The 20848-nt window shown below is 64.4% G+C and overlaps 2 protein-coding genes across 3 annotated transcripts; both read left to right on the top strand.

Annotated features, from left to right (window-relative positions):
- Positions 1-560: 560 nt before the first annotated feature.
- TRIM47 (tripartite motif containing 47) lies at positions 561-4830 on the top strand. Its single transcript, XM_036412523.2, has 6 exons — positions 561-1288; positions 2284-2379; positions 2703-2933; positions 3089-3287; positions 3682-3756; positions 3973-4830. The coding sequence occupies exons 1-6, from the start codon at positions 626-628 to the stop codon at positions 4599-4601; spliced, it is 1893 nt and encodes a 630-aa protein (XP_036268416.1). The 5' UTR covers positions 561-625; the 3' UTR covers positions 4602-4830.
- Positions 4831-13722: 8892 nt separating this feature from the next.
- Positions 13723-20361, top strand: WBP2 (WW domain binding protein 2). 2 transcript variants are annotated; one of them, XM_036412535.2, is made up of 8 exons: positions 13723-13946; positions 16350-16458; positions 17299-17434; positions 17993-18085; positions 18785-18919; positions 19021-19143; positions 19541-19617; positions 19895-20357. In XM_036412535.2, the coding sequence occupies exons 1-8, from the start codon at positions 13888-13890 to the stop codon at positions 19946-19948; spliced, it is 786 nt and encodes a 261-aa protein (XP_036268428.1). In that variant the 5' UTR covers positions 13723-13887; the 3' UTR covers positions 19949-20357. The 2 variants fall into 2 exon arrangements, with proteins under 2 accessions (XP_036268428.1, XP_036268429.1); XM_036412536.2 differs by lacking the exon at positions 18785-18919 and having other exon boundaries at positions 13791-13946; positions 19895-20361.
- The last annotated feature ends 487 nt before the right edge of the window (positions 20362-20848 follow it).

Below are 20848 nucleotides of genomic sequence, written 5' to 3'. Positions count from 1 at the left end.
GTGAGATGAGTCTTAGCAAATGCCTCCCTCGAGGACCCCAGCCCCAGGCACACCGCAGGCGCCCACGCGTGTCCATGGACCAGAACCGAATTCCCCAAACAGGGCCTGGGAAACAGACACTCACTTCCCGTTTCAGGGCTAGAAACGCCCCAAGTTCCCCTTGGGGGGTGGGGGTGGGGGTGTAAATGGAGTCGCTAAAGGGCACAAACACGCGCACATCAGCCGTTTTCCTCTGCGTCAGCAGCTCGGAGCTGAGCTAAGGGCGCAGAGAAGGGGGCTGGGCTGGAGGTCAAAGGTGCTGGCTGAGCCCTGCTGCTGCACAACTGGGGGCGGCTTGCAGGGACATGGAGGGTGACCTCCTTCCCAGCTTCCTTCCAGCGTGCTGCCCTCTCTCTCTCTCACACCCGGCAGCAGCGCCGCCCCTCGGACCCGGGCCCAGGAGGACCCACCGCCCAGGAGCCCTGGAAGGCCCCGCAGTCAGAGGGGGCGGGTGTCAGGGCCCGGGGCCGGCGCCGGGGGCGGTCCGAGCGGGGCGGGGGGGCGGGGCGGGGCGGGCGGTCCCGGGCGGAGCGGCCCGGTCCCTCCCCGGCGGGCGCGGCGCGGGCGGCGCGGCGGCCGCGGAGCCATGGACGGCGGCGGGCCCTTCGGCTGCCCCATCTGCCTGGAGCCGCTGCGGGAGCCGGTGACGCTGCCCTGCGGCCACAACTTCTGCCTGGGCTGCCTGGGCGCGCTCTGGCCGCAGCGCGGCGCGGGCGGCCCCGGGGGCGCGGCGCGCTGCCCGCTGTGCCAGGAGCCCTTCCCCGACGGCCTGCGGCTCCGCAAGAACCACACGCTGTCCGAGCTGCTGCAGCTCCGCCAGGGCGCGGGCCCCGGGCCCGGCCCGGCCTCCGCCCCGGCGCCCGAGCCCGCGCCCGCCGCCCCCAGCGCGCCGCCCGGCGGCCCCGAGCCGTCCGCCCCCTGCGCGCCCGAGCCCTGGGCGGCGGGCGCCGAGCCGGTGCGCTGCGACGCGTGCCCCGAGGGCGCCGCCCTGCCGGCCGCGCGCTCCTGCCTCGCCTGCCTCGCCTCCTTCTGCCCCGCGCACCTGGGCCCGCACGAGCGCAGCCCCGCGCTGCGCGGGCACCGCCTGGTGCCGCCGCTGCGCCGGCTGGAGGCCAGCCTGTGCCCGCGCCACCTGCGGCCGCTGGAGCGCTTCTGCCGCGCCGAGCGCCGCTGCCTGTGCGAGGCCTGCGCCCAGGAGCACCGCGGCCACGAGCTGGTGCCGCTGGAGCAGGAGCGCGCGCTGCAGGAGGTGGGCCCCTGGGCACGGGGCGGGCGGGCGGGGGCCGGGGGTGCTGGGTCCCCCCTTGCTCCCCTCCCCTCCCCACCCACCCCATCCTCCTCATTCTGCCCGTGTTCCCCTGGGAGCTGAGGGGCCTCGCTGCCCCTTCCGTGGCTGCGGGACATTCCGCCCGCGATGGGCTGGGCTGGGGGGTCGGGCACCCAGTGGGAACGGGGAAAGGACGAGGAGGGTGGGCAGGGGGCCTGGCGCCCGGTCGGGGCCTGTGGGGGTCTAAGGCCGGAGGGACCTGGATTAGGCCCTGGGGCTCCGGGGCCGCTGGCTCCCGGGCAGCGGCAGACGGGTGTGGCCAGCCCCCGGGCGAGGCCCGGGGCACACAGCGCGCTCTGTCCCGCCGGCGGGGGCCCTGGTGGGACCATGTGCGCGGGCCTTCCTGCTGCCTCCGCCCCCAGTTTCCCTTGGCCTCCAGCCCGGTCTTGGCGCTTTGGCCTCGGGATTTTCCGTGTCTCCAGCCGGAGCCGCCGGTGACTCATAAGACCCAGGGGATTTGCCCGGGGTCCCGGTTTTCAAGGCCTGGAGTGGGGACAGGGGCCCCAGGACAGCTGAATGGCCTCTCGTGTGGTCCCTACGCCCTCCATTCTCTGCCTCCTCTCCACGGAAGGAAGTTCTCAAACGAATGTGACATTGAGGACCGCGGCTGGCCGTGGGCTTGCTCGCACTGGTCAGAGGGAGGCAGACAGCCCCTGGCCCGGTGGTTCTCACCTTCCTAATCCAGCTCCTCTCGTGGTGGTGACCCCATAAGGAGCTGGCCTAAAGGGTCGCGCATTCAAAAGACCAAGAACCACGGCCGACACGCCGCCCTCCGGCGTACTGTGGGACGTCACGGCCACTCCCGGTCCCACCATACCACTGCCACGCCGCCCCGTCCTGCCGGGGGGCGAGGCCCGGGGCCCCGGGGCAGGCTGTGGCCGCTGCCAGCTCCGCGCTCACAAAGCCGTCGCCCGCAGGCCGAGCAGCCCAAGGTGCTGAGCGCCGTGGAGGACCGCGTGGATGAGCTGGACGCCGGCATCGCCCAGTCCCGGCGGACCGTGGCCCTCGTCAAGGTCAGCCCCGACCCCGACCCTGACCCCGACCCGACCCCGACCCGACCCCAACCCCGACCCCGACCCCGACCCGACCCCCGACCCCGACCCCGACCCCGCCTGCAGGAGGCCCCGGCACTGTGAGCTCGCAGCGTGGTCCGGTCTCCTCCCGGGCGGCCTGTGCCCAGGGCACTGCCCAGTCCCACTGAGTGCCTCCCGGACCTGGCATAGGCCTGGGCGGGGCCCCCGTGCCTGCCAGAGGCTGGGCGGGAGAGGGGGGTCTGGAAGGACGGGGCCCACGCAGTGACGTTCTGGCCCCCCGGCCGCTCCCGCTGGCCCTGCAGAGCGCAGCCGCGGCCCAGCGGGAGAGGGTGAGCCAGCTGTTCGCCGAGGCGGCGGCCACCCTGCAGGAGTTCCAGAAGGAGGTGCTGGGCTTCATCGAGGAGGGGGAGGCCGCCATGCTGAGCCGCTGCCAGGGCGACCTCCGGCGGCAGGAGGAGCAGCGCCGCAGGCTGAGCCAGGCCCGCCAGAGCCTGGGCCAGGTGCCCGAGGCCGACGCCGTGAGCTTCCTGCAGGTGGCGCCCCGGGACCAGGGGGCGGGCGGGGGCAGAGGAGGAGGGGCGGGGGCCCGAGCCTGCGGGGCTGTGCCAGCTCCCAGGGCTGTCTCACCCCGGCTGGGAGGCACTGCGGCGCGCAGGGCAGGGCCCTCATGGGCATGTGTGTGGCACAGGAGCTGCTGGCACTGCGGCTGGCGCTGGAGGAGGGGAGCGGCCCCGCGCCCGGCCCCCCCGGGGAGCTCGGCTTCACCAAGTCCTCGCAGGCGGTGCAGGCGGTGCGCGAGGCGCTGGCCGCGGCCTGTGCCAGCCAGCGGGGGCAGCTGTGGGGGCTGAGCGGTGACGAGGACGCGCCGCACAAGCCGCGCCCAGAAGGTGGGTGCCCCTCCGAGTGACTCACCTTCCCCGGGCCTCCTCCCAGCCCCCGGCCCGGCGCCCACCGGGGGCAGAGGATGGAAACTGCCTGTGCTGGGCGGGACCCACGCCCTGCCGCCGCCCGAATGGCCAGCCAGCCGCTTCGGCCGTGGCCCACAGGATGGGCCCAGAGGGGCGGGGACCCGGGAGCAAGGGGGGCAGCGGTGTGAACACGGGGCACCCTGCTTGGGCGGTGTGCCCGTCCCAGGAGGCTCGGCTTGCTGGGAGGAATGAGGGGAAGAGGGAATTGGGGTCACGGCTCTGGAAGGGGCAAATTGGGGAGCAGCCCGGTCCCAGGTTGCTGGCAAGACATCCCCCTTCATCCCCTTAAAAATCCCCCCCCCAATCTCTGCAGCCAATGATGAGTCCCAGGACCCAAACAGCAGCAGCCACCCGGACAGCGAGGCGCCCCGGGACTACTTTCTCAAGTGTGAGTTCACCGGGCTCGGCCGGCCCTGGACCCTGCCCCCGTCCGGGGGTGCACTGGGCCAGCTCACGGGGGGCTCTCCGGCAGGGCTGAGTAGCGCTGGCTGCAAAGGGGGGAGGGGGCGAGGCCGTGTGCGGGGAGGTGGGCGCCTGGGGGAGGGGGTCCTCTCTGGCCTTGCCCCTGAGCCCCCCGCCTCCCTCTCTCCCGCCCGGGGAGCAGTCGCCTACATCGTGGACCTGGACAGCGACACGGCGGACAAGTTCCTGCAGCTGTTCGGCACGAAAGGCGTGAAGCGGGTGCTGTGCCCCATCAGCTACCCCGAGTCGCCCGCCCGCTTCACGCACTGCGAGCAGGTGCTGGGCGAGGGCGCCCTGGACCGGGGCACCTACTACTGGGAGGTGGAGATCATCGAGGGCTGGGTCAGCGTGGGGGTCATGGCCGAGGGCTTCTCCCCGCAAGAGCCCTACGACCGGGGCCGGCTGGGCCGCAACGCCCACTCCTGCTGCCTGCAGTGGAACGGGCGCGGCTTCTCCATCTGGTTCTGCGGGCGGGAGGCGCCCCTGCCCCACGCCTTCTCGCCCACCGTCGGGGTCTGCCTGGAGTATGCCGACCGGGCCCTGGCCTTCTACGCCGTGCGGGACGGCAAGGTGAGCCTTCTGGGGAGGCTGAAGGCCTCCGGGGGCTGCAGTGGCCCCCTGAGCGACCACTTCCAGGACATCGTGAACAGATACTTCCGCGGGCTCTTCGGGAGGCCGCTGAAGCCCGCCTTCTTCCTGGAGAGCGTGGACGCCCACCTGCAGATCGGGCCCCTCAAGAAGTCCTGCATCTCGGTGCTGAAGAGGAGGTGATGGCGGGCTCGCCGCCGCCGGCTCCCGGCGTGCGCGCCTCCCGCCGCCCTCCGCAGCCTCGTTTCCCAAAGGACACCGGCCTCCCGCCTCCCAGACCCCCGCCGCCCGGCAGGCCTTGTTTCCGGGAGAGAGAGCTGCAGCAGGGCAGAGCCGGGCTACCCCAGCCTCCTGTTTCCGATGCCCAGGACGGTGCCTGGCACATAGTAGGTGCTCAATAAACATCTGTTGAACGAGTGACTCCTCTGTGCTCTCCACCCGCCAAGAATTTCTCATCTTCCAAGAGCCGGTCTTGAAAGGCAGGAGAGGGGAACAGAGTCCCTGGTCCCCGGATTCCTGTTGGAGGGAGGGAAGGGGGCGGGGGGAGCCCAAAGAGGGGGCTGCAGTGGGGTGCCCCCTGGGTCCGGACAGGGGCAGCTAGAGCTGGCCTTTCCCCGGGGGGCCAGCCCACAGTCGTCCTGGCTGCCCGTGTGTTTGCTGTGCCGGCCTGGCTCCCACCGGCTCTTCTCATCCTGAGTGCCACGGCCTTGCTCTGGACCTGCCGGTGGCATTGTGGCCAGGAATAAAGGCAGACAGCACCCCCCGCCCCCCGGCCCCCCACCCCGCCCCCGAGAACAGGGCACGGCTCCTGGGCGCGGGCAGGAAGGCCGGAGACCCGGGCTGCTTTCACTCACACACCTTCTCAGCCCAGGAGAGGGGGGGCTGGAGCCCAGGACATGTCCAGTGAGGGGACCTGTGTCCCCTGGACTCTGCCTCGCCTCCAGGCTGGGGAGACCCGTGCCCCCGACCCCAGCAGAGCCTCCGCTGCTCTGCCTGGAAGGCCCCGTGCCCCCTGCTGCCCCCAAGTCCCCATCGTGGCCTGGGCGCCCCAATCCTGCTCCCTGAGGCTGCCGGGGAGCGTTTCCAGGCCAGCTGCCCTCCCTCGTTTTTTGCGGCCCAGGGCGCCCCAGCAGGAAGGGCCAGGGCACATGGAGGCCGCCCGCACCCGGCCCTGGTCAGAGGGGACAATGGGAGAGTTATGCAGCCAGACAGCAAGGCCATACAAGTCCTGCCCTGGCTGCCTTGGCGGCTAAAAATAGGCCCTCCTGCCTCAGCCCGCAGCCAGGATGTTGTTTTTCTGGGCGGGCCCTTCGTGCTCCTGTGTTTTGGGTTCAAAACACGGTTCCCTAGGCAGCCAGGCCCCAGCTCACCAGGCGCTGGGGCCCAGGAGGGAGGCGGCTCCGAGGCCCCACGAGGTGGACCCGTGGGGCTTCCTAGTGTCCGCTCACCTGCGGGCCTCCCACCTTTCACCCCCCGCCACCCCCGCCACCCCCGCCACCCCCGCCACCCCTGCTCTGTGCCATCGCCCCCCACCCGGGCGCCCGGCTTCCTGGTGGAATTCCAGTTGGACTTGTCAGGGCTGCAGCCGGATCCCTGCCATTCCCAGTGATTCCAGCTCCCAACACCCATGTGGGGCACGGCCCAGCGCCAGGCGGGCACCCAGGCCGCACAGCGGGCGGGTGGGCGTGGCCCAGGTTTTAGGGTGGCCCCCCCTCTGGGGTGTCCACACGCCTGCCCTTCCTCTAACTCTGGGATCATGCTAGAGCTAGCGGGATGGTGTGTGGGAGTCTCTGTGTTTCTCTGTGTATCCGTGTGTCTGTCTGCGTATCTAGGCATGCGTGTGCCATGTATGAGTGTGTATGTCTGCCTGTCCGCCTGGGTGTATGTCTGTATCTGTGTGTCTGAACCCAGTTGAACTTTTCAAACTGTTCTGAGAAGACCAGGAGTCAAGAGGTGCCCGAGGTGGGGCAAGTGGCAGCTGGGAAGGGGCAGTGGGGGAGGGCTAGACCCCCACCACCCGCCAACACTTGAATTAGATAGATTTTACTGAAGATTGCTTGGAGAGAAGAGGAGCTGGAAGAAGGAAAGTCAGACACCCCATGTAGTCCAAACCTTCTCTCTCCACCATTCCCGTGGCTCCCCGGTCCCACAGGCGTGCTCCATGCTCCACGTGTAGGTGTATCCTTGCTTAGAAATGTCTGAGCACACGTGCACAAGCATGACTCTTTCCCAGCGTTGCGGTAGCCTGTATGAGAGCTGCCCTGGGCTGGGCCCGGTTGCCATGGCCGCAGGGCCCCTGGCGGAGCTGCCCAGGGTGTGTGGTCTCCGGGCTGCCCAGCACAGACCATGGAGAGTGTGAGGCCCTGAGCTGTCGCTGTGGCTGAGGCCAGGCGGGGAGCCAGCCTCCACTTGCACTTTGTTTCTGTGGGAAAACGACTCCAGAATCTCCAACAACAGACCAAGCAACAGACTGGAGCGTCGCTGCGGACTGCTGCGTCCCGCACCCCTGGGTCCCGCACCCCTCCCCGCTCCCAGCCCCTCCGCACGCCCCCGGAGGGTGAGGCAGACCCCATCTCCACCCTTGTCCTCCCCTCTCGGTCCCCTCCCGCCCCTCCTCCCAGGCCCAGCCTATGGCCCAGCAGCAGGCTGTCCGGGAAGGCGGGCGGAGCTGGGAGGGGCTGAGGTCCAGAGGCCCTGCTGGGCTGGCCTGGGCTGGTTTCCCCGGGAGGAAAAGAGCTCTTAGCTGCAGGGTCTGCGTCAAACCCAGCCCCACGCCCAACGCACACGCACACGCATACACGCACACACATACACACGCACGCACATACACGTACACACGCACGCACACACACATGCCCTTCGATGCCAGCATTCACGCCCTTTCGAAGTCTCCTCTGGCAGATGCATGAGAAGGGCTGGAGCTGAAACCGGTTTGGCTCAGTGGATAGAGCGTCGGCCTCGGGACTGAAGGGTCCCGGGTTCGATTCCGGTCAGGGGCATGCACCTTGGTTGCGGGCACATCCCCAGAGGGGGGCGTGCAGGAGGCAGCTGGTCCATGTTTCTCGCTGTCTCTCTCCCTTCCTCTCTGTGAAAAAAAATCGATAAAATATATTTTTTAAGAGGAAGAAGGAGGGCTGGAGGCCGGGTGTCCCCGGAAGCCCAGCCTGTGTCACACAGGGCAGATCTCCGTCCCGGCGCCGGGCCATCCCCGATGACCGCTCTGCGGGGACGGAGGGCACAGCACCCCCTCCCGAGGTGCCTGCGGTCGAAGGCCTTACCCCCGGGCAGAGGGCAGCTCTAGTACGTTCTTATTTAGAAGCAAAGCCCTGCACGGCACTTCTTAGGCCTGGGGGCTCCGGACCACGTTCGTGCTGGACACGCCGGGTGTCACGCAGCCGGGAGAGAGCTCGGTGACCCTCACGGTCGCGGCTGAGCTGTGGGCAGAGTGGCCGCTGCCAGCAGAGGCCCCAGGAGGCGGAGGGGAGCTATTTGGGGCGGGTCCTGCTGGCCCGGGCATTCCGGGAACACACGTCCCTGCTCCTCCATCGGGAGGCAGAGCCAGGCCGCCCTGGGGCTGTTTCTGGTTGCTATGGAGATGAGCCCCACCCGAGGCTCCCGGTCCAGACCTCCCCGCTCCGTCAAGTTCCATTTCCCCAGACGTAGCCGCAGGCCTGTTCTGAGCGGCCAGCTGCCGAGTGTTTACTCAGACCTGCTGTCCGGCTCACGGCTGCCTCCACAGCCCAGAGAGCCGGGGGCACGGGAGCCAGCCCTGCGGGCCCCTCCCTGCTAGTCCTGGGTCCCCCTTCCCAGAGTTGGGGCGCTCCTCTCCATCTACCCAGAAAGACGCAGATGGCGTACCTCAGCCCCTCTCACCCTGTTTTCTTTCCTTAAACCCATTTCTCAGCTAAAATCGCAGAGTGACCTCCAACTTCCAGACTGGATGGCACTGCTCCCCCAGGTGAAGGCCAGCCATGGCTTCCCAGGGCTCCTAGGAAAAATCCAGAATCCTGGCTGGGCTCCAGAACCGGCCTGCCTCCCTCGCACCTCTCCCTCTCCTTCCTCCAGGCTGGCCCCGGGCTGCACTGGCCCCAGTCCACGCCCTGGCCCCCAGTCCACGCCCTGGCCCACCCTGCTCGCCTTGCCAGCGCCTCCTCGCCCTGCAGACCTCAGCTGCCCCTTCAGCTGGTCCTCTCTGAAAGGCCCCAGGGGTAGCTGCTGAGGTGCCCCTCGTCCCAGCAGCTTCCTTCACCCCGGGGCCAAGCAGGGCTCGGGGACTGCACCGGACGCACATGCCTGGGTTGTGGGCTCAATCTCCAGGAGGGGGCGCGCAGGAGGCCACCCATCAATGATCTTCTCTCATCATTGATGTTTTTCTATCTCCCTCTCCCTTCCTCTCTGAAATCAATACAAATATGTTTTAAAATATAAATGATCCTGCCACCCCCAGAGGTTGAGAACTATGTAAGCCACACTGGCCCACCCGACAGCACGCTGGATGGGGAGCCATACATATGGGGCAGCTTCCGCTCCAGGAACGCAGGTCCTACCCCTGGCCTTCCTTCTGGAATGAGAAGGGGCTTTCCAGACGAGGATTGCAAAACCTACTTAGCGCTCAACAATTAGAGGGTTTTTGTTGTTTTTTTTAAATATATTTTATTGATATTTTACAGAGAGGAAGAGAGAGGGATAGAGAGTTAGAAACATCAATGAGAGAGAATCATCGATCAGCTGCCTCTTGCACACCCCCTACTAGGGATGTGCCCGCAACCAAGGTACATGCCCTTGACCGGAATTGAACCCTGGACCTTTCAGTCTGCCCACCGACTCTCTATCCACTGAGACAAACCGGTTTTGGCAGCAAGTTTTTTAAAAAAAAACAAAGTAGAACAGAGAATGTTGGAGAACAATATGAAATAAAACTTGTCCCGAACGCACCTCTTTTTTTAGCTGATGTAATCCAGTCTCCTTTTGGGGGGAAATAGTGTAAACACTTAAACCTTAAGCCATTTTTCAATAAACCTTCACGGCATGAAGTGTTTCTGGGAATGAGCTCCCGCCACCAGCTGTCTCTGCTCAGGCGCCCTGTCTCCTCTGGCCAAACAGTGGCTCCCGGACAGTTCACCCCAGGACGGCCCTTGGCCCACCAGAGGGAGCGGGAAGTAGTCTCAGTCGGGTGTGGGTTCTGGAAGGTTCTGAGCAGAGTCCACAGGAAGGCAGGGTCAGCCTGATCCTGGGGGGATGGGGGGAGGCTGCTGGCCCTGAGCAGGGATTAGAAGCAGCGGAATTCACGAGCGTTGGGTGCTGCCCTTTGCAGTTAGCAGGGGGCACCCCCTAATGGTGAGGAATTGCCAAGTCTGCCTGGGGTGTTTCTGGTAAGAAAACGGCAGTCGCTGAGGGAGGGGGTCCTCACGACCTCTGACCCCTGCTGTGTGACCTCGGGAGAGTGGGCCCCTGCAGCGTGGCTGGGGCTTTGCCTGCGTCTCCCCGCCCCGCCGTGGCGATGCAGGCTGTTTGCATGTCCAGCTGATTTCCACTGTCTTTGCATTTATAAATAAATACGCACCGGGCGTATGGGTCTGGCTATGAAAGGCATGGCTCGCTGTGGGTCAGAGTTTAAACACAAGGAAGTGTTGGCGGCAGTAGGAAGGGCACCGGGTGTGAGACGGGCGCGGCCAGACCCACCTGGGGACCTGGGCTCTGGCTGGGGAAGAACTCAGAGCCCAGACTCACGCAGTCAGAGAACATTGGCTGGCAAATCCCAGAGGGAGAGGAAGTCATTCGTAGAAGAAGTGGCCTTGGGAAGCAAATTACAGAGGCAAAGTGAGGAAGGGGATGGGGAGGGCTGGAGAAGGGTGAGGGCCTGCTCCGCAGGGAGAGCGCACTGGGTCCTCGTCCTAAGGGCTTAAGGGGGAGATTTTAGGGGAGCTCCCGGGCGGGTCCCAATGGGGTCGGCAGCAGCTTTCCAGGTGTGGCCCTGCAGGCTGCTGGTGTCCAGGCCAGGGGTCTGTGGTCGATGCGGTGAGTCCCGGGCCAGCCTTGGTGCGGCTGGTCCGGTTTTGCTGCTTTTCTGGGCCTGGAGCTGAAATGCTCCTGAGCCTAGAGGTCAGAGCCAGGGCGGAAAGGTCAGGAGGTCTAAGCCTATGGCCAGAGGAATGCCCTGGAGGAAAGGTCCCCGGGGGCGAGGTCCCCCCTGCCATTGTCCGTTGCTAGGCACCCAGGCTTTCCTCGATGGTGACCTTCTGAATCTGGCCCATCGTCCTCGCTCTGCTCAGGTCTAACTGCCCACCGCGGAGAGCCACCACCTGGCACACCAAGAAAGCGATTCTTTGTTCCGCACAAATGATACTGGTTCTGCTCACTGAGGCAAAGAGATGCAGCTGCTCGGGGGTCAGGAGGGTCCAGGGGCTCTCACCTTGGACCCCACCTGGCTGCCCTGGGGAGGGGGGGAGCAGTGTTTCTCAGGCGCACTCACACCCCTTCTTAGCACACCTCAAGATGCTTGGGTCTGGAGAAGAGGAGTACTTACAGCTTAACAAAAAGCAGCCATTTCTGGCCAAAACCGGTTTGGCTCAGTGGATAGAGCGTCAGTCTGCGGACTGAAAGGTCCCAGGTTCGATTCCGGTCAAGGGCATGTACATTGGTAGGGGATGTGCAGGAGGCAGCTGGTCGATGTTTTCCTCATCATCGATGTTTCTACTGGTAGCTATCTATCCCTCTCCCTTCCTCTCTGTAAAAATATATTATTAAAAAAAAAAAAGCGGCCATTTCTGGAAACAGGCAGAGCCTGTGTGGCCTAGAAGGCAGGAGCGGACTGAGCGTGAGGCCTGGGCTCAGACGGGGGCTTTTGCCGCAGACTTGGATCAGCATGGAACTGCCCCTGAACCGACGGACCGACGGTGTCAGGGCTGGGAACCGCCCGGCCCTCTACGGCCTGGGAGCAGCCCTCAGGACGTGTTTTTATAAAACTTGCAAAAGTTGGCCATTTAAGTTGAAACCGGTTTGGCTCAGTGGATAGAGCGTCCGTCTGCAGACTGAAAGGTCCCAGGTTTGATTCCGGTCAAGGGCATGTACATTGGTTGTGGGCACATCCCCGGTAGGGGGTGTACAAGAGACAGCTGGTCAATGTTTCTCTCTCATCGACGTTTCTAGCTCTCTATCTCTCTCCCTTCCTCTCTGTAAAAAATCAATAAAATATATTAAAAAAAAAAAAAAAAGTTGGCCATTTAAGCCGGAATCCGCTAAGCCTGCTATCTCTCTCCATCCGGCTTCCTCCTTATCACATTTCCCCTCCTGTCCGGAGACTCAGTGTGGCCACAGCACTGTGTATGCAGGATTGTGTCTGTTAGTTTAGACCCCGAGGAATAAGATCGCTACTAAAAAGGGCTCCTGGCGGGTAACTGGGCTAAAATAAAATATAATAAAATAACATAAATAATAAAACAACAAAATAAAATAAAATAGCCTAGCAACCATTTCTCTTCATGCAAACTCTCTCTATATATATACCCTCTGGTGAGGATTTTTTATTTTTATTTTTAAAAATATATTTTATTGATTTTTTTTTTTACAGAGAGGATTTTTAAAAAAGTTAAATTAAGTAGGTGGGCCCCGAGACTGGCCACCACGTGTCAGGAAATTAGCTGTTTGTCTGGAATGAAACTCTTGAGCCCTTAAGATGAATGATGCACCAGCACCTCTACGCTAGCGAGAGATGCTCACATCCCCCCTTAAAAATCCCCCTGGACGTGGGGGAGTTCACTAACTACAGATGCCCATTAGGGCCACCCAATGCCAAGTCACAAGCTGAAACTAATCAGCCTTATTTTGTAAGCTGCCAGCCTCACATTATGCCTAATTTCATTCAGTCTGCTTAAAATCTTCCAGCCAGAATGCTGCGGGGACAGGCTGGACCACAAAGCCAGAACATTCTAGAGGGAGCAGTGCCACCTGGAGGCCAGTTGTGGTGGAGGCGGCAATGAGGTGGGAGCCCAGCCCCTAGGACAGTGAATTTGGTGCGGAGAACACCGAGATTCTCACCATCCACCTATCAGGGTCTGGGGTTTTTTTGTTTTGTTTTCTTTCTTTAATTTGTTTTGTTTGTCTTTTGCTTTTTAAAATTGATTTCAGAGAGGAAGGGAGAGAGAAAAACATCAATGATGAGAGAGTATCATTGATGGGCTCTGGCACGTCACCTACTGGGGACCCAGCCCACAACTCGGGCACGTGCCGTGAACAGGAATTCAGCTATGACCTCCTGGTTCTCAGGTCAAGGCTCAACCACTGAGGCACACTGGCCGGGCTAGGGTCCGGGTTTGATGTCATGAAGGGAAAGTTTTTCTTTTTCTTTTTTTCTTTTTTTAAATATATATTTTATTGAATGTTTACAGAGAGGAAGGGAGAGAGATAGAGAGCTAGAAATGTCGATGAGAGAGAAACATCGACCAGCTGCCTCTTGCACACCCCCTACCGGGGATGTGCGCGCAACCAATGTACATGCCCCTGACTGGAATTGAACCTGGAACCTTTCAGTCCGCAGACCGATGCTCTACCACTGAGCCAAACCGGTTTCGGCGGGAAAGTTTTTCTTGACTCTTCTCTGCCAGCTACCCAGCCCACCACGTCCTGCCACAGAGACTAGGTCTTACACTCGTCTATGCATACGGCTCAGTGACTCTCCAAGTCGGATGTAAAGTCATCTAGTAAGCGCTCCGTAATGTTGAGGGAGTGAAGATGCCCTGGTAAGGTGACTGTTCGGCGCTCCACACACCAGATTACATCCACAGTCTGTGTCCAGTATTTTTTTTGTTTGTTTGTTTTGTTTTTAATATACTTTCATTTATTTCAGAAAGGAAGGGAGAGGGGGAAGAGAGAGAGAAAAACAATTATGAGAATCACTGATCAGCTACCTCCCGCATGCCTCTGGGCCTGCCACCCGGGCATGTGCCCCCAACAAGAATCGAATCCGGACTCTTAAGTCCACAGGCCAAGGCTCTATCCACTGAGCAAAACCAGCTAGGGATGCCCAGTGTTGTCTTTTTTTTTTTTTTTTTAATTAATTTCCTTTGTGATGCGCCCAACTATTCATTCCACAAGGTGGGGAGTCCACAGGAGGATTAGTTAGGCAAGGTAGTGAAACATCCAGGCCTACGGTCTGGGAGACTACAAGTTCCAGAATGCATCCTTCATTAGTACACGGAGAGGCTGAGGGGGCATTGCCTTCTGGGAATTGTAGTCTTCCAGTTGTTTGTGATGCAGGCGAAACTAGGCGGAAGCGGGGGGAGGGGGGAGGGGTGCGGAGGACGACAGTGTAAACTCTTGACCACGTGACACCCGGGATCAGGTGGTTGGGCCAGCCTCCGTCTAAGAGCTGTGATTGGCTGGCTCTATTACTAACGACGCCACGAGGGGCGGGCCCAGAGGAGCGCAGGCGCACTGCGTTGCTAGTCTTGGGGCCTCTCTCCGGGACACTATGGCGCTCAACAAGAACCACTCGGAGGGCGGCGGAGTGATCGTCAACAACACCGAGAGGTGAAAGCGCCGCACAAGATCCGGGAGGCCCGAAGGGAGGGCCGCAGGAGTGTGGGCGCTGGGCGCTGGGCAAAAGAATGGGCGAAGAGGGGAGATTGATGGGCTGCGGTGAAGGGGGGGTAACGGCTGGGGGCGGGGCTGGAGGACGGTGGGTGGGCCGCGGGGCGGGGCCGGGCTCCGCGATCAGCTGGGGGTGGGGGTGGGGGTGGGGGTGAGGGTGGGGGTGGGGGTGGGGTGGGGGGTGGGGGTGGGGTGGGGGTGGGGCGGCTGACGGGGACGGAGTTTGAGGAGGCCAGTGGGGCCGCGGGGGTAGCCCTGGAGTCCCTTTCCCAGAAAAGGCGACTTTTAAGTGATGGGAAGAGCCTTCGACAAAAATAATTGCCGTTTATGGGGCTTTGACTATGTTTGTTACTATGCATCGGGCCCTGCCCTTCTCCTACCTTATTTAACACGTAAGGCCTGTTACTATACACGTTTTACAAGCAGGGAATCTGGGGGGGAGGGGGAGCACAGAGAGGTCAAGTAACTTGCCCGAGATCACAGAGCTGTGACAGAGATGGAATTCCAGGAAAGGAACCTTGACTCCAAAGTCAATAGGTGAGGCTTCCAGTATGTTTCAGAACTGCTCAGACCAGACACCACCGGAGCTGAGATTAGATAGAGATCGTTTGCCCAGCGCCTGACACATTTCCTGCCGTTTTCTGCCTCTTCCTCTTGCATCGCTGTTGGCTTGGGAATTCCCCAAAGCAGAGGTCTCCCAACTTGGAGATTCTTTCTACCAACCCCCTCCCCAGTTACTGCTGGCCCCACCCCCCTCCCTGCCAGTGTCTGGGCTGCTGGGATGGCTCCTCTCTCCTTGCGCCTTGGGCCTTGAGCATCAGACCAGCCTGCCCTGAGCCCCAAGCTCTTGGTCCAGGTGGAAGGAGCTTAGGAGGAGCCCGAGTCCCCAGAGCAGATTTGGTGGATCGGAGCCCGGAGCCGGCTCCGGGCAGCACCCAGCCCAGGAGCCGCCCCCCGGGGACGCTGGGTGAGTCAGAGTCTGGAGAACGCCTAGCGCCCTCACCTGAGTGCTGACTCTCGTCTTACCTGCTCGGACTCCGCCAGGCATCCTGTTCCTGGTAACAACCTCTTTTCTCTGAGCTGAACTTCCCTTTTCGGTGCCCGGCCCTCCCGCGGACCCTCCCCAGCGAAGGAAGTTGTGATATTGGGAGGAGGAGGAAGGCCAGTGGAACCACGTGAACTTAGACCAACCTTGTTATCTTACAATCAGAGAAACCTCACGTGGCTCCCAGTTGGTTGTCTCTGTGCCCGTGCCAGTCCCTGGCCTGACAAACACTTCGGTGCCCTGTGGTGACGCCGCCCGGGGCTGTTCTTACCTCTCAGTGCGCTTTCACTGGGACGGGAGCCTGCCTGGCGCAGGGCTCAGTGCTGCTCAGTAATGTGGTGCCTTGTTCCCAAAAACACCGTGTACACGGTCTTGGAGGTTTAAATTCCCGCTCAGAGATTCCTGTGTGAACCAGTCCTCCTCACTCTGCAGGTCTGAACCCCCTGCGAGTGAGGAGAGCTACAGGTTTTCCCGGGGAAAACGCAGGTACAGGGTCCCTCCGGCTTCAGCGCCCGGCATCCCTGCAGGCCCAGCTACGGCCCCGGGTTTCAGGGAACCCCCATCAGCTGTTTAACAGCGTGTGATCCTGCGTTAGGATTAAAAAACAAACCAAGAACACCCTAACCCCGTGGTCGGCAAACTGTGGCTCGAGAGCCATAGGCGGCTCTTTGGCCCCTTGAGTGTGGCTCCTCCACAAAATACCACGGCCTGGGCGAGTCTTTTGAAGAAGTGGCGTTAGAAGAAGTTTAAGTTTAAAAACTGTGGCTCTCCAAAGAAATGTCCATCGTTGTGCTGTGGATATTTGGCTCTGTGGACTGATGAGTTTGCTGACCACGGCCCTAACCAGTGTGGCTCAGTGGATAGAGTGTCAGCCTGTGATTTGTTTCCGGTCGGCACACGCGGGGTGGCAGGCTCAGTGCCCAGTTGGCATGCAGGAGGCAGCTGATGAATGATTCTCTCTCATCCTTGGCGTTTCTGACACTCTCTCTTCCTCTCTGAAATCAATAAACACATGAAAAATAAAAATAAAAAACAAGGAAAACGGAAGGAACACCTATCATAGGACTCGGAAGGAGCTGGGCGTGACCTCAGATAACCTCACCTGCTCGCCCAGCGGCGGCCGCTCTGCCGCACGGGCCCTCCGGGGGCAGTGGGCTGGGCCTCTCCCAGGGCCACGGGAGCGGTTTCCTTGCAGCCACGCTGCGCTGTGACGAGGCCACCGCGGGCCCCTGCTCTCGGAGGGTCCGTCCCGGTGAGGGACCGCGGCTGCAGACTCACCAGACCCTCTCCCACCGCAGCATCCTCATGTCCTACGAGCATGTGGAGCTCACGTTCAGCGACATGAAGAACGTGCCGGAGGCCTTCAAAGGGACCAAGAAAGGCACCGTCTACCTGACCCCGTACCGGGTGAGTCACCCGGCCGTGGCGCCTGCTCACTGGGTCCCGGGCAGCCTCAGTCCGCGAGCCCAGTGGCCCCTGGACCACGCGAAGTTAGCTCCTCGCTCGGAGCTGCTCTGCCACCGCCGCTGGGTCCCAGAACCGCCCGCTGTAGCAGCCGGTGGCCCCGGGGAGCGGAGTGCCGGCCCAGCGCCGTGCCGAGAGGCCGTGTCCCGGGCCTGCCGGGGGCGCTGCCGTCTGGATTTCCGTCGGCGTAGCCGCCCGGCCTCTGCACATCGGAGCGGGCACCTGGTGGCCAGGCTGCGGCAGCGGGAGCTGCGGAGCGGGAGGGCCGGCTGCAGGGCCCTCGCCTGAGGGCCACCAGAGGAACACCGCGGGCGCTGCTGGGAAGGCCGGCTCCCACGCTCAGGCTCGCCTCACCCGGGTTTGGCGGCCAAAGGGGAGGCTCCACGCCCATGGGGGGGTCAGGCACCTCCGGTCCCTGGGCTGTGGGTGCAAACAGGTGGTTCTGCCGCGCGGAGGGGGGACGTGCTGTCTGGGGAGGGGTCCCTCCGCCCCCCTCCCTCCGACTCCTCCCGGCCTCCCCCGCCTCTGCCCAGCTGTGCGGCCTGCCGCCCCGCACCGTCCGCCTGAGTGGCGGCAGTCTGCCCCCCGCCCCCCCCGCGAGGCCCGTCCTCGGGGGCGCAGCCTGGCCCCGGGGGGCTCGGGGGGCCCGGAGGGCCGGTGCGGCGGAGCCGGCCGCTGGCCCCGCTCGGGCTGCCCGCCGCCCTGGCTGGACCGCCCTGCACAGGAAGCGAGGGCGCGGTGGCGGCGGTTTGGCTGGAGTTGTCTCGTCTTCTCGCGCTGCAGGTCATCTTTCTGTCCAAGGGGAAGGATGCCATGCGGTCCTTCATGATGCCCTTCTACCTGACGAAGGACTGCGAGATCAAGCAGCCCGTGTTCGGGGCGAACTACATCAAGGGGACGGTGCAGGCTGAGGCAGGAGGTGGGTGCGGGGGGGGGAGGGGTTTGAGGACATCCGGGGCTCCCAGGGGCGCTCGCTGCCTTGGAGATGGCCTCTCCGGTCCCTTCCCGCCCAGCTGGCCGCCTCCGGCCCCGTTAGCTCCCAGCACCCACCCCTGGCCCGGCTGCTCCGCGGAGGGCGGTTAGGTTGGCGAGGGTGGGAAGTGCACCACCTTGGCAGAGGGGAGGGCAGGGACTGAGCCGAGTGGGAGCTGGTGCCGGGCGGCCACCCTGGAGCCTGAGGAGCTGCTCCTGATGCCGGAGGCCCTGCCTGGCAGCTCTTCCACGGGCGCCTGGACCTCTGCCAGCCCCCGCCCTCCCCTGGCCCGAGGCTGGCACTGTCCCTGAGGGGCCCGCGGGTGCAGAGTCCACCTTAGGCCCCTCGGGAGGTCAGCTCTGAACTTGAACGTCAGTGGCTGTGACGGTGCCTGCTCCTGGGAGGGGCCCCGGGCAGGTGCTGTCGGTGCCGAGCGGGCGCTGGGGGCGAGGGACCGGCGGGCTCAGTGGGAAGGTGACCTGCTGGCCTGGCTATCGTCCTCAGGCGGCTGGGAAGGCTCTGCCTCGTACAAGCTGACCTTCATGGCAGGGGGCGCCATCGAGTTCGGACAGCGCATGCTGCAGGTGGCCTCGCAAGGTATCGGGCTCCGCAGACGGGGAGGGCGGTGACATGCGCCGTGTTTGCTCCTGGGTTTGGTCACGTTGGTTTTAAACACTCAGGGGAGAAGCCTCGGCCGGGCTGACAGGCTGGGCGTGGGGAGGGAGCCTGTGCCTGGCACCGCCCTGTCCTCCCTGCAGGCTCCCGCCTGGCGCCGTCTGGACACTCGGCCGAAGCTGTTTGGCCTCATGAAACCCAAACGCCCTATTAAGCTGCTTGGGGGGGGGTGTGTGTGACAGGAACCCTCAGACAGACAGAAAGACACCTGAAGTGCCTGGAGCTGTGTGCACAGGCAGCCTCACCAGCCCCAGTCCCAAGCCTACCTCCTTCCCTCCCCTCTCCCTCTTTCCCCTCCCCATCCCTCCCCTCTCCTTTCCCCTCTCCTTCCCTCCCCTCTCCCTCTTTCCCCTCTCCATCCCTCCCCTCCCCCTCCCTCCCTCTCTCCCCTCTCCTTTCTCCCTCCCCTCTCCCTCCCTCCCTCTCTCCCCTGTTCTTGTCCTCCCCACTCTGACCTCTGTCCCCATCCTGACCCCTCGCCCTGTTCTGACCAAGGTCAGCCCAAGTGCGGGGGAGCAGGTGGCGGGAGAAGGCCCAGCTGCTGTGCTCATCCCGGACCCTGAGCTCCCCTCCCAGGGTGGCCCTCCCAGCCCGAGGCCGAGCTCCCTCCTGTGCTTACAGCCTCCCGAGGCGAAGCCCCGCCCGGAGCCTATGGCTACTCCTACCTGCCCAGCGGGCCCTACGTCTTCCCCCCGCCCGTCGCCAACGGAATGTACCCCTGCCCTCCCGGCTACCCCTACCCGGCGCCCCCGCCCGGTGAGTGTGTCCGCGCCCCCCCCCCCCCCCCGGCCGGGGCGGAGCGGGGAGACCAGCCTGACGGGCTGGCCGCTCACCGGCCTGTCCCTCTTGCCGAGCAGAGTTCTATCCAGGACCTCCCATGATGGACGGGGCCATGGGGTACGTGCAGCCCCCGCCGCCGCCCTACCCGGGGCCCATGGAGCCGCCGGTCAGCGGCCCTGCAGTCCCCTCCACTCCCGCAGGTGAGCCGGCCGCCCCGGGCCGCACGGAGGGGCTGGGACGCGGATGCTGCTGGGAGCCCGGTGGGCCTGCCCTGCCCAGGGGCGCCCAGGCACAGTGGGGCTCAGGGTGCAGAGCTGGGCACGGCCCGGGTCCAGGCCGGTCTCCCTCTGCCTGGGCCTCAGCTGCTCAGCTCCGAGCAGATGGCTCCGGGCCACCTCGCGGGAGGAGGCGGGAAGGGAGGACCGGGAGGGGCGGGGGGGGGAGGACGGGGGAGGGGGGGGGGGGACAGTGGCAGGTGGGGGGCTAAGGAAAAGCCAGGGCTGAGCTGTGGACAGCGGGGTCCAGGCGCCCTGCCCTGAGCAGTGCGGCCGCTGGGCTGAGAGAAGCGGGAGGCTCAGCTGGCGTTTGCCTTCACAGCCGAAGCCAAGGCTGCAGAGGCAGCCGCCAGCGCCTACTACAACCCGGACAACCCGCACACCGTCTACATGCCCACGGTGCGTGCGGGGCGGGCGGGGGCCACAGGACGGTGTGTGCGGGGCCTGGGGGGGGGCCGCCTATAGGACGGGGCGGGGGGGGCCATAGGACGGGGCGGGGGGGGGCCATAGGACGGGGCGGGGGGGGCCATAGGACGGGGCCGAGGGGGCCGCCTAGGACGGGGCAGGTGGGGGGCAGTGGGGCGGAGCGGGGCGGCCATGGGTGGCTGGGGCCGGGGGTGGGGAGACCCTGGCTGGGTTCGAACCTTCTGATTGACCTTCCCTTCCTCCCTCACAGAACCAGCCTCCGCCCCCTCCCTACTACCCCCCGGAGGATAAGAAGACCCAGTAGACCCCGCCTCCCGCCTCTGGTCACCCATCCTCGTCCCCCCGGGGCCGGAGGGTGACGGGGGCCTGTTCCTCTCCAGCTCTGACTATAAACACTTGCCAGGAACCGGCGTCCAGGGAAGGAGGGCCCCTTGGCTGGGAGCTGCCCCCCAGCTCCCCCGACCGGAGCCCCCCTGCCGGGCGCACCCCTCGCACAGCGGGCTCTCCTGGGCGCGGGCCCCCAGCTCCTGTCCTGCTCTAGTAGCTTCTCCCCTCGAGGGCTCTCCCCTCCTCTGCGCTGTCCGGCTCCCTCTGGCGGCCACGTTGGCCCAGCCTCCCGTCCGCCCAGGGCCCAGCCTCCCACATTCCCGGCCCCCGGCCTGGTGTCCGCTCACATTCCGACCCCAGCGCCTCCGCCTCCGTCACCCCATCTCCCCTCCCCCCCCCCCCCCCCCCCTGCCTCCCCCTCTCCCACTGTCACTCCCCTCACCCCCCCCCCGTCACCCTGCCTCTGTCACCCCATCTCCCCTCCCCCCCGCCTCCCCCCCGCCTCCCCCTCTCCCACTGTCACTCCCCTTGCCCCCCCCCGTCACCCTGCCTCCGTCACCCCATCTCCCCTTCCCCCCACCTCCCCCCCCCGCCTCCCCCTCTCCCACTGTCACTCCCCTCGCCCCCCCCCGTCACCCTGCCTCCGTCACCCCATCTCCCCTCCCTCCCGCCTCGCTCCCCCCCCCCCCCGCTTCTGGGGCGGGTGGCATTCCGCCAGGCTGGTGGCATTCCCCCGGGCACCCACTGAGGCTCAGCAGCGAACCCCTGCTTTCTGCTCGTGTTTCTGGGGTTGGCTCCCCTCGGCCCCTCCCGCCCAGAAGGGGCTCCTGGGCCTGGAGAAGGTGTGCGCCCGATGCCCCCGCTGGGCGGGCTGGGC

The sequence above is a fragment of the Pipistrellus kuhlii genome, unplaced genomic scaffold (assembly GCF_014108245.1).
Source record: "Pipistrellus kuhlii isolate mPipKuh1 unplaced genomic scaffold, mPipKuh1.p scaffold_m20_p_44, whole genome shotgun sequence".
NCBI classification, from domain to species: domain Eukaryota; kingdom Metazoa; phylum Chordata; class Mammalia; order Chiroptera; family Vespertilionidae; genus Pipistrellus; species Pipistrellus kuhlii.
Note: the sequence above shows the minus strand (reverse complement) of the source record. Positions and strands in the feature narration are given on the sequence as shown.